Here is a 13,309-nt window from a genome sequence, read left to right as displayed (position 1 = left end):
CAACATACCCGCATAACGATTCGTTCACCTTTAATCAATCTAGAATTGAATTATGAAAATTTAAAAAAGGTGTATTATTACTTTTAGCCCGCAGCAGAAACTATTTACATTTGATAGTTGAAAAAGTATATATATATAGAGAGAGAAAATATATTTTTTTATTATTATTTTAATAGTAGCTATACAGTGTCATTTTTCTTTTAAAAAAATGTAGGGAGCGCTATTATATGAGTCCAAAATGTGGATATTGAATATTCAAGTGAAAAATTAATTTTTAAAAATTTGTCCGGCTATTGTAAACCACTGGGTCGAGTCACCTCCTAGTTGGAAAGCACTGATCCATCGCTACAAAACCAAAATCAACCCCAAAAAGGAATTATAATTAAACCCAAAATAGAAGAGCACAACAAAGCAACAACCAAACTCTTGCAGCATTCTCCATCTACATCTAATCATTTATTTATATACTAATCAAGATAGATCTACACCCATTCTTTTCCTAATTTTATAATACCAATAACTCTTCCACCATAAAATTCAACTCTTCCCATCTCTAGCATCGGTTTTGTCGATTTCATCAAAACCCTATATTCCTCGCTTTTGTGACACCCAAGTGATTCGCTTGCTTTTAACATTTATTCTTGTTATCTATTTTTCAACATGAGACAGAGGAAATCAGCAAAATCTGACGCTCAACAGCTAGACCAACATCAGAATGGTCACCTGTCTAAATTCAGAAAAGTTTTCGATCCCGAAGCTTCTTGGGACAAGGTTCGATTTTTCACTTTTTTCGTTCAAGCATGGATACTCACTGTACATGGCTTTCTGTTATGGATATACTTTTTTCCCCCTTTTATGCTGCTGATTGAGAATTTTAACTTCTGGGTCTTCGTTTATGGTAGATTTCTTTCCGTCATTCTTGCATATTTGAGAGGAAAACTATATATCTTAGAATCCCACAAATAGAGAAGCACTTCATAAGCTTTTGATTGTATTGGAGTGTTTAGTGGGAGATTTGGAGTGGTAGGTGGAGTGACTAAGACATTCGAAAGGTTTTTCTTTGCTTTATTATTATGGCTGCTCTTCAGAAAACTGCATAGGTTAGAGCTACAAGTAATTGTAGATGTATTGCATCCTAGGGTGTGGCCTAATGGTCAATAAAGTGGAAGGAGAACCATGGGTTCTCAGCTTCAAATCACCTAGACAAGAACAACAGGTGATTTCTTTCCTTGATGGGTGGGAGATACTAGCAAGTACCCGGTAGACTAGTTGAGGTGTGAGCAAGCTGGCCCGGGCACCACTGTATGAATAAAAAGAAAAGTAGCTGTAAATTTATTTACTAATTTTTATCTTTAAAGCTTAGAGATTTTTCAGTTAGCAGATGTTTTAATTTTTCCTTTGTTACAACTTGCAACATTAACCTGAAAAGGAAAGATCTTTAGACTTTTTGCTTCTCCTTTAGTTTTCTGGTAGCAGACCAGGGTTGTGCCACAGCTTGATGTGTCAGTTTCAGTTTTTGGGTGTATTATACATTAGTAAATCCAGTAATTGTTTTTATCTTGTAATTGCAGGATCAACTGGGTGATGTATTGCATTGGGCTAGACAATTGATGGCCCTTGTTTGTGGGTTAATATGGGGTGCCATTCCTTTAGTTGGTGGTGTCTGGTTTATGTTGTAAGTTTTCTTCTGTACCTTCTTCTTCTTTTTCTTGAAGGCATGGAATCTGCTATTAACTTGCTCTATGTCAAGTTCTCTGTAATATCTTCTTCATTCCTGTAACTGCACTTCATTTCTGTATGTTGTTATTATACGATGAGTTTTTTTGCCCACTTCATTAGCTCTTGTCAATTGTTGTTTGTATGTTGAGTTTATTTCAATTAATTAGCTCTTGTTGATTGCTTGTTATCAGTTGAGTTTATTTCAATTCATTAGCTCTCGTCCATTGCTTATTATCAGTTGATCAGCTCTTGTAAAAGTGACACACATTGGGCAACTTTCTTACTTCAGTTAGCTTATATGGTAACTCTTCGTGTTTGTACATACTGTTCTGCTTTGTTTACATGGACTTGGACAAACTGTCATAGCATGGAAATTGCTCCAGAATATTATGTCAATATTAAAATTATGATGTCTGTAATCATTCATTCACCTAGGAGGCGTGAGTGTAAGGTTTTTTCAAAATTAGGGGCTGTCTGTCTGAGGACATGTTAAGACAACCAGGGACATGTGTTGTCATTAACAAGAAAGGGAACTGAAACTTGCAGGGAACAGAAAACTTAGTTTTATTCTCACTATTAAAGTAGTTAAGGAGAAAAGGGTGAACTGAGCGTATATGAGTGAGAGAGAGAGAGAGGGGGGGAGGGAGAGATTAGTTTGAAGACAAAGCTGACTAAGAGGCTATAGCCTTTCACTCGATGCTAGTGAAAGAAAGCCCTTTCATCCTGATCACATCTATTGAGGAGGGGGAATCTCTTAGAACTGCATAGGAAAGAATGTCATATTAGCTCTGAAAAAGTGATCCAAAAATGGATAATGGGAGGATACACAAGAAACAAGTATAAAAAAGCATGGGAGCATGCACAGTTGTCATGAGCTTCTTTGATCATCAATGTACTTCAATTTCTGTAGGAGCATTTCAATCTTCAATCTTATCTGTATTTGAGCAAGTCCCTCTTGACTTCACTAATTTTGGGAAAGTAATTTCTAAGAATTCTATTTTGGTAGTTTAAATGGCTCATTAAAGTACTTCAACAACTTCTTCTGGACTTATTAGACTCTCTAATTTGGATTCTAAAAATGTTTCTAATTATTCTTTGGGTAAAATTAATTATTTGATTTAAATTTTTTTCCTTATTGAAATAATAAATTGTTATTAACAGAATATTTTGATATGATTAAATTAGGTAAAAAGATTCAAAAAAGAACAGGTCTTTATATAGAGCCGGCATATTAATTTTGCTCGAGCCTTTAATCGTCAGATGACTTGAAGGACGGTTTTTTTTAATAATGGTGGAGTTTGAGTCAGCTTGCTCGCATCTCGACCATTCCACCGTGTACCTGCTATCTTCCACTAGAATTTTTTGTCTCTAGCTCTCTACTGGAATTTGAACCCCAGTTTCCCATGATTTTTGCCCACTTTATTGACCTCAAGGTCCACCCACTTAGCGTTAGGTGCTTACTGGAAGGGGACACTGTTTTTCTCCTGGAGTAAGAATTTCTCTTTGAGGAGTGAGGTGAATGTCTGTGTCCTTTTTTGTTTCTCTCTATTTCTTTTCTAAGTGGTAGTCTTTGAAAATTGTTCCAATTAGTTAGAAGTTTCAGATTCTACACCCATTCAGGTAATAAGATTTCCAATTACTTTGAATAGCCTCTTTCTAATGAAAAGATAAGTCAGTACATCTAACTGTCTCCAAACCCTTTCAGATAGGGACTTTATGTCTTCCTCAAAAACACAGGCATTGAGAATTACCTTATTAAAAAAAAACATACAGGCATTAAGGAGATTGATCTTTTTTTTTGAGTTACCTTGAAGCATAGAGTTCTCTGATGCAACTGTTGTTCTGGGTGTTGTCAATGAGTGATTGAATACGGAACTTTTGATTAGGGAGAGAAGTTGAAGGAAAAGACTTAGATGTAGGAGCGAGACTTGTCTCACTCATTCCAACCTACAAAATAGGGGATTTCAGCTTTGTAGTAAGTGCCCCGTGTGTGAAGATCACTCTGAAGATGTTGGCCACCTCTTTTTGCATTGTAGAGTTACTAGTCAGATGTGGAGCATGTTGCTGGCAATCCTTGGCATGTTCTGGACCATGCCAAAATCCACTAAGAAGCTACTGCAATGATGGTACAAGGAAGGGTTGTGCAAGAAATGACAAAAGACTTGGAATACCATCCCTCAAGCCATTTGGTGGACTGTTTGGCTTGAAAGAAATGAAAGAATTTTTGAAGGCCATAGGAGAAGTCTACATAGCCTTAGACGAAGCTTTATTTTTTGAGAAAATCTCACTTTATACCCATTAAATTCAAACTATTTACCCTTAAATACCCATACCTAAACTATTTACTACTCCTACCCATGGGCCCAAATTATTTACCCGCCTCCTCCCCCTGAATATGGAACTTTTCAAGCACCTACCAGTTACCCACCACATCAACCTGTGATCGGTTTTCCTCAGCCAGTTCCTCCACCTGGCGTCACCGCATCATCACTTGAATATTATGCTCATGGTTATCAGGCTGTTCCAAGTTCTTCTACCACCCTCTGCTCCTATACTGTGTTTATGATTTTAATAGTTACCGCAATTAATTATTCAGATGCCGAAAAAAATCACCTGATATTCATGATTTTCGTGAATTGTTGTTGCGTTTTCCAGTGATTATGGGTGGGTTGACTTTATTGTACAAAAATTCAAATCCACCATTGAAGGACCTTGAAGCTTGAAACTCATAACTTGGTTTGTTTGAGTTTTTAATTATTTTGATCCGATCCTATATGGGTTTGTTTGGAAAGTTGATTGGAGGTTGTATCTAAAGTTCTAATCAATTTGGTAGAGATTTTGTAGTAGATTTTAGAAGTTTGGGTTGAAATATAGTTGAACAAGAGAAGAAGACGAATTTGTATTGTATACTCAAATAGTATACAAATTTACCATTTTGGTATACAATTCATTCCAACTATATACCGTATTAGTATAACTATATACTATATTGGTATCATATGCTAGTTGAATCATTTTTTTGTTGTATTAGCTGCATTTATTAGTATAATATTTAATTTTCTTTTAATAATAGTAATATAGTTCAATATCTTGAAATACTTTTATTACATTAATATTTGGTACACTATTTTTTTATTTTTCTCTTTATGCATGTGTGTTATGTAATAGTAGTATAGTCATATAGTTGCCGGGAATTAACCAGTAAAACTGTATACCATGTTGGTATAGTTATATGCCATATTGGTATCTTATGGTAGTTTGAACATTTTTTTTGGTTGTTTTGGTTGTATTTTTAAGTGAATTCTATTCAAAAATTATTTATATGAACGTGATTTGCAGTGCTGGAAATTTTTTGTGCTGATGGATATAGATTACGTGTATTATGTAATAGTTTTATAATTATAGGCAATTGTTGGAACGACCCATACAACTATATACCCTGTTAGTATATGGAATGAGCAAGTTGCTTTGCAAATATTTAGCTTGCAATGCGAGCATGTAATTTTCTCATACTTTTATTGTATCATTTAATGTTTTGGTACAGTAGTATAGTCACAGATTATAGCAATATTCTAGAGCAATCATATACTCTGTTGGTATACATGTATACCATATTGGTATCATGTGGTACTAGAAGTCTTTTTTGCTACTTATATTTTTATTGCATTTTCCAATATTTTATTATCATTTCTATTCTAACTAGTATATATGGAGATTTAGTGGCCGTAGATTATATTGTCTTGCTCCATCACTGATAGATGTTACTGCTAATGGTAGAGTATGTACTAATATTTGTAGGGAAGGAGATCAAGGTTTGCATGGCAATCACGTGGAATTAAAAAAGGAACAAGAAATAAAGAAAAAAAAAATTAAATAAAGGAGTCAAATGAGAGTGTGAAATAAGTTATGGTAAAAATAACAATAATACGATTTGGACAAAAATAAATGAATAAAAGAGAAAAATAAAAAAAAATAGGAAGAAAATGAGAAAAAAGAAAAGGATAAAAGAAAAGAAAAATGGAAAAAAAGAAAAGAAGCATAGAAATAAAAAAGAATTGGAGAATAAAGAAAAAATTCCCCACAAAACTGCTATGGGTAGGAAATGTAATTAGTTTATGGGTAGAAAAACAAATGGGTAGACAAGGGTAAATAGTTTTGTTTTTGTGGGTAACTGTGTCAAAACCCCTTATTTTTTTGGTAGCTTTTTGGTTGATGCAATTTTAGATACAATAGGCTATCTGCACAATCCGTAGTTATGTTTTGTCACACTGGCATTGTGCAAGCATTTATAAAATCTTTGATTACTTATCAAAAAAATACTTAAATGTAGGACAAAGGCAGAATCTTAAACCCAAGGTAGTGTCTTAGGAGCAAGTCTGCGATAATTTTGCTTCATATGGTAGAGATCTGTGGTAATGGTTAAACATATAAGATTTGAAGCTCATTTTCTTTTTGCTATTTGGTAGCCACCTAGCATTTATAAGACTCATGCCGAGGTAAACCAATTAAGATGTTCATGGATGCTGAACTTTTTGAAGCCTATTCTTCATATAAACAGTTTCTAGTTATTCCATTTGATGCATGATGAACCACAATATACAGTAATCCAAATACATATTTTTAAGTTCCCAATATGTGAAATGAAATTTTCTGCTAGTTTTTTGTTTGATAACCGTGGTGTTCGGGCTAGCTTGTGCGCATATTACTAATTTTACAGGCACCTGCTACCTTCCACTAGCACATGTACCGGGTAACTTTGCCCACCAAGGCTTGGACAGATGGCAAAAAATCACCTAATGTTTTTCCTTCTGCGGAAATTTTCTGCAATTTTTAATAAACAAAAGACCTTATATACAAATATAACCCCTATTTTCTGTTTCAGAGTTTTCAGGATCTTAGCAGAATGTATTGCCATTTCTCTCTATCCAAGACTTAGCACTCTATGTTACTAATTTTTCTGGGTATGGAGCTGGTTCTTAGAAAGGTTTATTCTTTTAATGGGAGAAATGTATATCTTATCCCAAGGGCAAAAAAGGAAGAAGTGAATGGGGAATAATGTAAGAAGAGAGAGAAGAAGGAAGTGTCAGTGAGGCTCTTTTGCTTCCACACGTTGAGAATGAGCACTTATATTTCACTAGAAATATTTCTTTGCGTTCGGTAAGAATTAAGATGTGTTGCTTGTAAGGAGAGAATTTCGAGTGCTTAATAGCTGAGATCACATGGTTGGGCTATTTATACAACTGGCAGGAAATCGAGTTGGAATCTGCTTCTCGTTTTTTTAATGGAAGGATGTTGGTTGCTTGAATTGAACCTCATCCTAATTTTCAAATATTTGGCCGTAATTTTGAATCCTGTAGTGATTAAACTGATCACTTGCAATAATAATTGCATTCTTCTTAAACTTAGGTTTCTTGCACTTTCAACGGGCATTATCTATTGTTATTATGCGATGGTGCTAAAAGTTGATGAAGAAGAATTTGGTGGGCATGGAGCTCTCCTGCAGGAAGGGCTTTTTGCTTCTGTGACACTCTTTCTGGTACTTTTAAACTTCATGTCGACTCTTTTTTACCCTCTGTACAAGTGAAAAACAAGTTGTGTCTGTTACCATGGCTAATTTCCTTTCTTTCTTCTTCCTGTTGCTTGTTATTACTCTTCGCACAGCTTTTGTGGACCCTAGTCTACAGTTTGGCTCACTTCTGATGCCGGCTTCTCAACTTGGTTGCTTTTGCTCTGGCTCTTTTCAACTCAGAACTCATATTTTGGGAGATGCACAAGCTATTATTTCTGTTGTTAAGATGAAGGAACTTCCCACAATGACAATGTTGGCTGATATTCACGGCCACTTTTTGACTGTGCAATATTATCTTCAGTATAATCTGGAACATGGTAGCTTTACCATTGCAAAAGATAGTTTCGTAGCATGTATTTGTTCAGCATTCTTTGCTCTTCTTCAGAGTGCAGACCATGCTTTTGACCCAATAATTATGTTTGTTTCATAGCCTTTCTTAGGTAAGTAGGATTTGTTTTTATCCTTATACTCTTGGTAACAAATTCAGCAGTCTCCTTATCGCCACCCTTAAATAACATGTCCCCCAATTCCATCTCAACTAAAGCATTTTAATCAATTTGTCGTCTTATCAATTAAATTCTCAGCTTTTGCACGAGCGGATAATAAGCTTATCAGGTGACACATTCTCTGTTTGCATTTGAGGGAAGCACCTCATAATATCTCTAATCTGCTCATTATGCATAAGGACTCCAATTACTGTATTCCAAGATGCAACATCTCCCCAAGGCATTTCACTAAATAATGTTAAGCCAGTCTTCTTGACAAGCAGCCTCAAATTGCATTGAGGCAAAAAATGGAAAGCAAAACGTTGATATGCCAAATTACGATACCCTTGCTTGTATCTTTTCAAACACTTTTTCCTTGTTAAGTAATTTAACTTACTCAGGATAGTGTCGCCTTTCTTCATCTAATAATTTGTCAATTTTGAAGAGGCTGCTTATGATTTTCATTGTTTTGAATTTTAAGATAAATTATACTATATGTTTATGATGTAAATGGACATAGAGGGAGAGATGTTGAATGAGAGGAACCAGCCTGATCCTGGATTATGCTACTACCAACTGCCAGTTCACATATAGACAAATGAGATATTATTGATTTCAAAAAAACAATTATCTGTTCAATTTTAACCAAAATAAAATAAAATCTGTTAACTATATTTTCTCAAGCACGAACAAATACATTAATGTTTCTAGATATATGGGCAGAATTCTTCTATTATACTCGTTTATGTTTCATGATATGAGACGTGGCGCTGACTTGGATTTGAGACGCTAAATGAGAACAGCTTGCTGTACATAACGCTTCGTGACCTTCAGGATTAACTGAGGGGAATGAAATTAACAGCATCGTCATGCCCATCGTTGCCTCTGTCTAATTAAGTAAACGCGACCATAAACCCAACGTCTGCCAGGTCTTGAGATGGATTGCTGCAGCAAAAGCATATAGTATTAGCGCAATTATATATTTGGATGAGAAAAGAATGTGAATGGTGAAGAACTGAAATGAGTTAGGCGTTCTTTAAATAAAATGTAGAGAGAAAATTGTTAATAACGAAAAATAAAAAATACTCCCTCCGTTTCAATTTAGATGACACACTTTCCTTATTAGTTCGTTAAAAAAAAAATGACACATTTCTATAATTGGAAATAATTGAACTTTAAACTTTTCATTTTACCCATTTTACCCATAATAAGAAGCTTTTATAACCACACAAATATCATGGCCCCACAAAACATTTAAGACCAGAAGTTTCAAAAGTTATCTGTGGTTGAACTAAAATAAATAGAAAACACATCCAAACTCAAGAAAACCAAATCCATCTAACACCTTAAGTGGGCGTTTGGACATAAGAATTGTAAAATTCCAAAAAAGGGTGAAAAAGTTTTTCAAGTGAAAATGGTATTTGAAATTTAGAGTTGTGTTTGGACATGAATATAATTTTGTGTTTTTGAAGTTTTGTGAATGATTTGAGTAAAAAATTTGAAAAACAGATTTTTGGAATTTTTCAAATTTTCAAAGATTTTCAAAATGCATCGTGAAAATTTTATGAACAAACGCCGATTTCGGAAAAAGTGAAATTTTTTTGGAAAAAAGGGAAAAATTTCTTATGTCCAAACGGGCTCTTAAGATTTATGGTTTTATCTTTGCTCTTATAAACCATTCGACGGCATAACATGATATGATCTTGCAATAGTTCTAAAATTGAAAATAGAATAATCATATCATAAAAAAAAGACTAATTATTTTCAGACACAAGAAACAATAAATATGACTACTCCACCGTTACTTACATGTAATGAGATAAGCTGAAGCAGTAAGTATACAAGGAGTTCTATGACTGCTTTAAGAAAATGTTAATTATAATTATTTAGAGTAAAAGCTTAAGATCTATCATCACAACAAATTATTTGCTTAATCATACTTATGGCTTATCATGTGTTTGCAAACTAGTGTATCCAACGTAAAGGGAAAAAGCCTAAGTATACATGAATTATGAATATAACATTATCCGGACCTGTAAAAAGAATGATCTCCACTTTCTAGCAAGTAACAAATAATGTAACAGTGACACCAAAAAGGAAATGTAAAAAATTCCTTCAACCAAATAAGCATGTAGTGTGGAGTATGAGAATCAAAGTCATGGTCAAAAGTACCTCAACCTTGGTCTGAAATTCTAGTTTGCTCCCACAAACATGACAATCAGCTCTATGTGGGGAACGGTTGGACTTCTCTGATTTCACGAAAGCAAACACCTGAAAGTAATAGTGCCAAGAGCTATAAGATTCATCCAGTTCAGTACAAAGAGATTTAACCCCTCTTCACTTGAAGCATATCAATAGCTTCAAGAAATATTTGTGGACATGTGAGAAGCTAGTTCTTAATTACCTCCTCACCACAGTTTGGGCATGCACCTTTCAGAGCGACCAAGTCATTTTTCCAAAGTCCTTGAAGTGCTCCAACTGTGATTAATTATCTCAAGTTATAAATTGTACTTGGAAATCATTGAAGAAAAAAGTTCTCAGAAAACTATGGACAGCCTTGCTTCTAGACATGGTTCAACAATCACATTTACACTGGTGACCATCACCCAACAGTAGAACATGGAGGCAAGTCATCACAATTTATAATTTAAGAAACAAACATTCCTTAACAGACACCTTCTTAAGGAAATTGTTGCAAACCTCACTCTAGTACCCATTTATGCAGCAATGCCAATATAATGCAAACTTAGAAGGGCAAAGAAACTACATAGGATCTTATACTAAATTTTCCTCTCCAATTCTTGTCAAGATACGATTGAGCTTTCTCCTTTTCAAAAGCTAATCTAGCATAGCTGGTTCAAACACGGATTTCAAAATCAAAATCTCTTTCAGATGCTTAAGATCTTTCTGTGTACACAACCGGAGGTGGATAAAGAAAACCATTTTCTCCTTATAAGTAGCCTTTTCCCATTGAGGAACTAAAAGATGCTCATATTTCTCACCAACTTATATTACTTGCACTAGAACACCTAACTAATGAACAGCAAGAAAACCACAGAATGGTGATGTCAATGAAAGGGAAACAGCCTTGATATAAACTAAGTTAAATATCGCTTAACTAAATTTTCTAGAAGCACATCAAAGTAATTTACATATCAGTATGGGGCCTCATGTCAAACAATTGATAATGATTAAACTTGAGAAATGAAGATTCAAAAAGAAAACACATTACCAGAGGCCGAAGCAATTGGAAAGCCTATGATGGATCCCAACACCATGAAAAGGATTCCGTTGAGCACTGTAAACAACTCAAAAGATTGATAGGTGTAGGACATTCCTGAATCAAACATGTCTTGATAAGCTTGAGCAATGGTGTAGATTATAGGCACAATCCAGAATGAACTCCCAAACCCAAGAATTAATAACCATACGCTTGCTAATGCAAACACCTGTGATGGATCTTCCTGCCCTACATCCACATTGATCAATATTCAAGTGTAGGAAGAAAACCTGGTCTACAAGTAGAAAAACCACTCTAGGACAATAAAATCATAATTCTATTATGACACAGCTGAACTAGATTTGCTAATAGCGCAACTAAACTGTGGATATAAGTAATGATTGAACAATAGTTAGTGATCCATAATGTTTTATTTTTGCCTTTCCCATGGCAGATGCAGAGGCTTCATCTATAGAGGGCAATATTAGGTCCAAGAGAAATATCAGTCTACTAAGATATAGTGAAGACATACGAGACACAGGCAAGTACGTGAATCAAGTTTGAAACATTAAAACTTTATAACTGTTAATTTGGCAAACAAGTTAGAGAAATTACATTTTTTTTTTTGGAAAAGAAACAGTAGAGGCTAATATTAAAATAAGGTACAATCTTGACACAATAGTAAGATACCTGCATTTGGAGTCAAAAATATTTGCACTTGCAGTATCCTAAAATGAATGGAACAAGTATTCCAAGGCACAAATAGATATCACCAATCCCCCAAAAAAAAAAAAAAAAAAAAAAAAAAAAAAAGAAAAAAAAGAAACACTCAAATGCACATATCATAAAGCATTTCATATTACAGTAGTATCACCTCTGCATCAGCATAAGTTGATTGCCGCCTGAGACTACAACGGGGGTACTTGACGACATGCTTTGAACCATACCACCGCAACTTTAACTGTTGTACCAAAAATATTGCGTGAGGATTTTAACAATAACATGAAAAATATAGTTTCCAATGGCTATCAACTACATTGAGAAATTCATTACCAAAAAAAAAAGGAAAAATCAACTACATTGAGAAACTTACCTCTACTCTGTCAAACATATCATCAATTATTAAAGGTGTCCCACTGTAATACGCATCACGTGCCTAAGATAAAACAGAAATAGAAGATCAGGGAGCAGCAGGACAAGGGAAAAAGAAATCAAGTTTCTCTCTTCTACCAGCAATTTTTGATAACTTCAGAAATTTAAAGGGGATTTTCACAAACACCACCTTCCAATAAATCCTTGCTGAAATAGTATACTTCATAAGGCCAGTTTTTGGGGCAGGGATTAAAACTGATCCATCATGAACTAAAAGTCACAGAGATAGACCTCATATATACAAATTGCGTTTTCTTTAGCTCTTCATCTAATTGTCCAAAATTTCAAACAAGTACAAACCTCTGTGTTAAAAGGCGGGATTGGGACTCGCCCCGGGGCGGAGCACTCGTAAAACGCCCCTGGGCTTATGTGTGAGGCTTAGTTCCGTGAGACTAACGCCTCGGCCATCGGGGCTTACGCCCCAGGCACACCTAATGCCCAGCGTACTGGGCTCGCCTAATAAAACTTTATGCAATTGTATATAACTAACCATGTAAATCCTCAAATTTCTTAATAAATCGTTGACTATTCAAAATTACTTTTCTCTTAATCATAAATCATTGAGTTGAGAGTATTTTATGTCATAATTAAAATAAAAATTATTGCAAGTTATCCACTAAGACTGCTATGATGATTAATTTTAATAAATCTTTCATTTAAAAAGTATTTATTTATTAACTTTTGTTATGTCTTTACTATATAATAGTCCATAACTTTTTTTATAATACGAGATACAACACTTATTAACTTAATAGCTCAGTATTAGCTAGTAACTATTACAAATAATTAGTTATCATGGTATTGTATGGTGAATTATGTGTCACTTTATTAACTTGTTGAAACTTAAAAACAAACGATGCTAGAGAATCATATTTAAATTGTAAATTATGTTTTTATATAAATTCTCTTTCAAATAGAAAGCATATTAAATAAAAGGAGTATTTTAAGAAAAATATCAAATTATAATGTCAAAATTCTTTCCAGATTCATCACTCCTTAAGAGATACATATAAGATTTAGTAACGAACACATTATTTTTTATGTTTGAGTTGTAACGACGTTGCAACTAATTTGAATAATATGATATATGTCATACTATTCGTATTATTCATAGTTGAATTATAATTTATAAATATTTTAAATAGATTATTTGTTATAATTTTG

The 13,309-nt window shown here is 34.1% G+C and overlaps 2 protein-coding genes across 3 annotated transcripts in view; one reads left to right on the top strand and one right to left on the bottom strand.

Moving 5' to 3' along the window:
* LOC109227053 (uncharacterized protein C20orf24 homolog) lies at nucleotides 383–7,826 on the top strand. Its single transcript, XM_019392051.1, has 4 exons — nucleotides 383–771; nucleotides 1,572–1,675; nucleotides 7,126–7,255; nucleotides 7,381–7,826. Exons 1-4 carry the CDS (start codon nucleotides 661–663, stop codon nucleotides 7,417–7,419), a joined length of 384 nt encoding a protein of 127 aa, XP_019247596.1. The 5' UTR covers nucleotides 383–660; the 3' UTR covers nucleotides 7,420–7,826.
* The window catches only part of LOC109227052 (PGR5-like protein 1B, chloroplastic), a 6,332-nt gene continuing 1,385 nt past the window's right edge, over nucleotides 8,363–13,309 (bottom strand). Inside the window, exons 2-7 of one of the 2 annotated variants that reach the window (XM_019392050.1) lie at nucleotides 12,087–12,149; nucleotides 11,868–11,954; nucleotides 11,006–11,237; nucleotides 10,178–10,251; nucleotides 9,952–10,044; nucleotides 8,363–8,718 (exon numbers count right to left, since the gene is read on the bottom strand). In XM_019392050.1, the coding sequence (XP_019247595.1) occupies nucleotides 8,641–8,718; nucleotides 9,952–10,044; nucleotides 10,178–10,251; nucleotides 11,006–11,237; nucleotides 11,868–11,954; nucleotides 12,087–12,149 (627 nt within the window). In that variant the 3' untranslated portion in view covers nucleotides 8,363–8,640. Of the gene's footprint in view, nucleotides 8,719–9,945; nucleotides 10,045–10,177; nucleotides 10,252–11,005; nucleotides 11,238–11,867; nucleotides 11,955–12,086; nucleotides 12,150–13,309 lie in introns of both variants that reach the window. The other variant, XM_019392049.1, reaches the window with a different exon arrangement.

The sequence above is a fragment of the Nicotiana attenuata genome, chromosome 6 (assembly GCF_001879085.1).
Source record: "Nicotiana attenuata strain UT chromosome 6, NIATTr2, whole genome shotgun sequence".
Lineage (NCBI taxonomy): Eukaryota > Viridiplantae > Streptophyta > Magnoliopsida > Solanales > Solanaceae > Nicotiana > Nicotiana attenuata.
The sequence above is the reverse complement of the archived record's forward strand: the minus strand, read 5'-3'. Positions and strand labels throughout refer to the sequence as shown.

Bases quoted from the DNA above. Each gene is read 5' to 3' on its own strand.
- LOC109227053 (XM_019392051.1), top strand. From the start codon at position 661: ATGAGACAGAGGAAATCAGCAAAATCTGACGCTCAACAGCTAGACCAA. The intron at 1,676-7,125 runs GTAAGTTTTCTT...TCTTAAACTTAG, and splicing joins GGTGGTGTCTGGTTTATGTT to GTTTCTTGCACTTTCAACGG. The intron at 7,256-7,380 runs GTACTTTTAAAC...CTCTTCGCACAG, and splicing joins CTTCTGTGACACTCTTTCTG to CTTTTGTGGACCCTAGTCTA.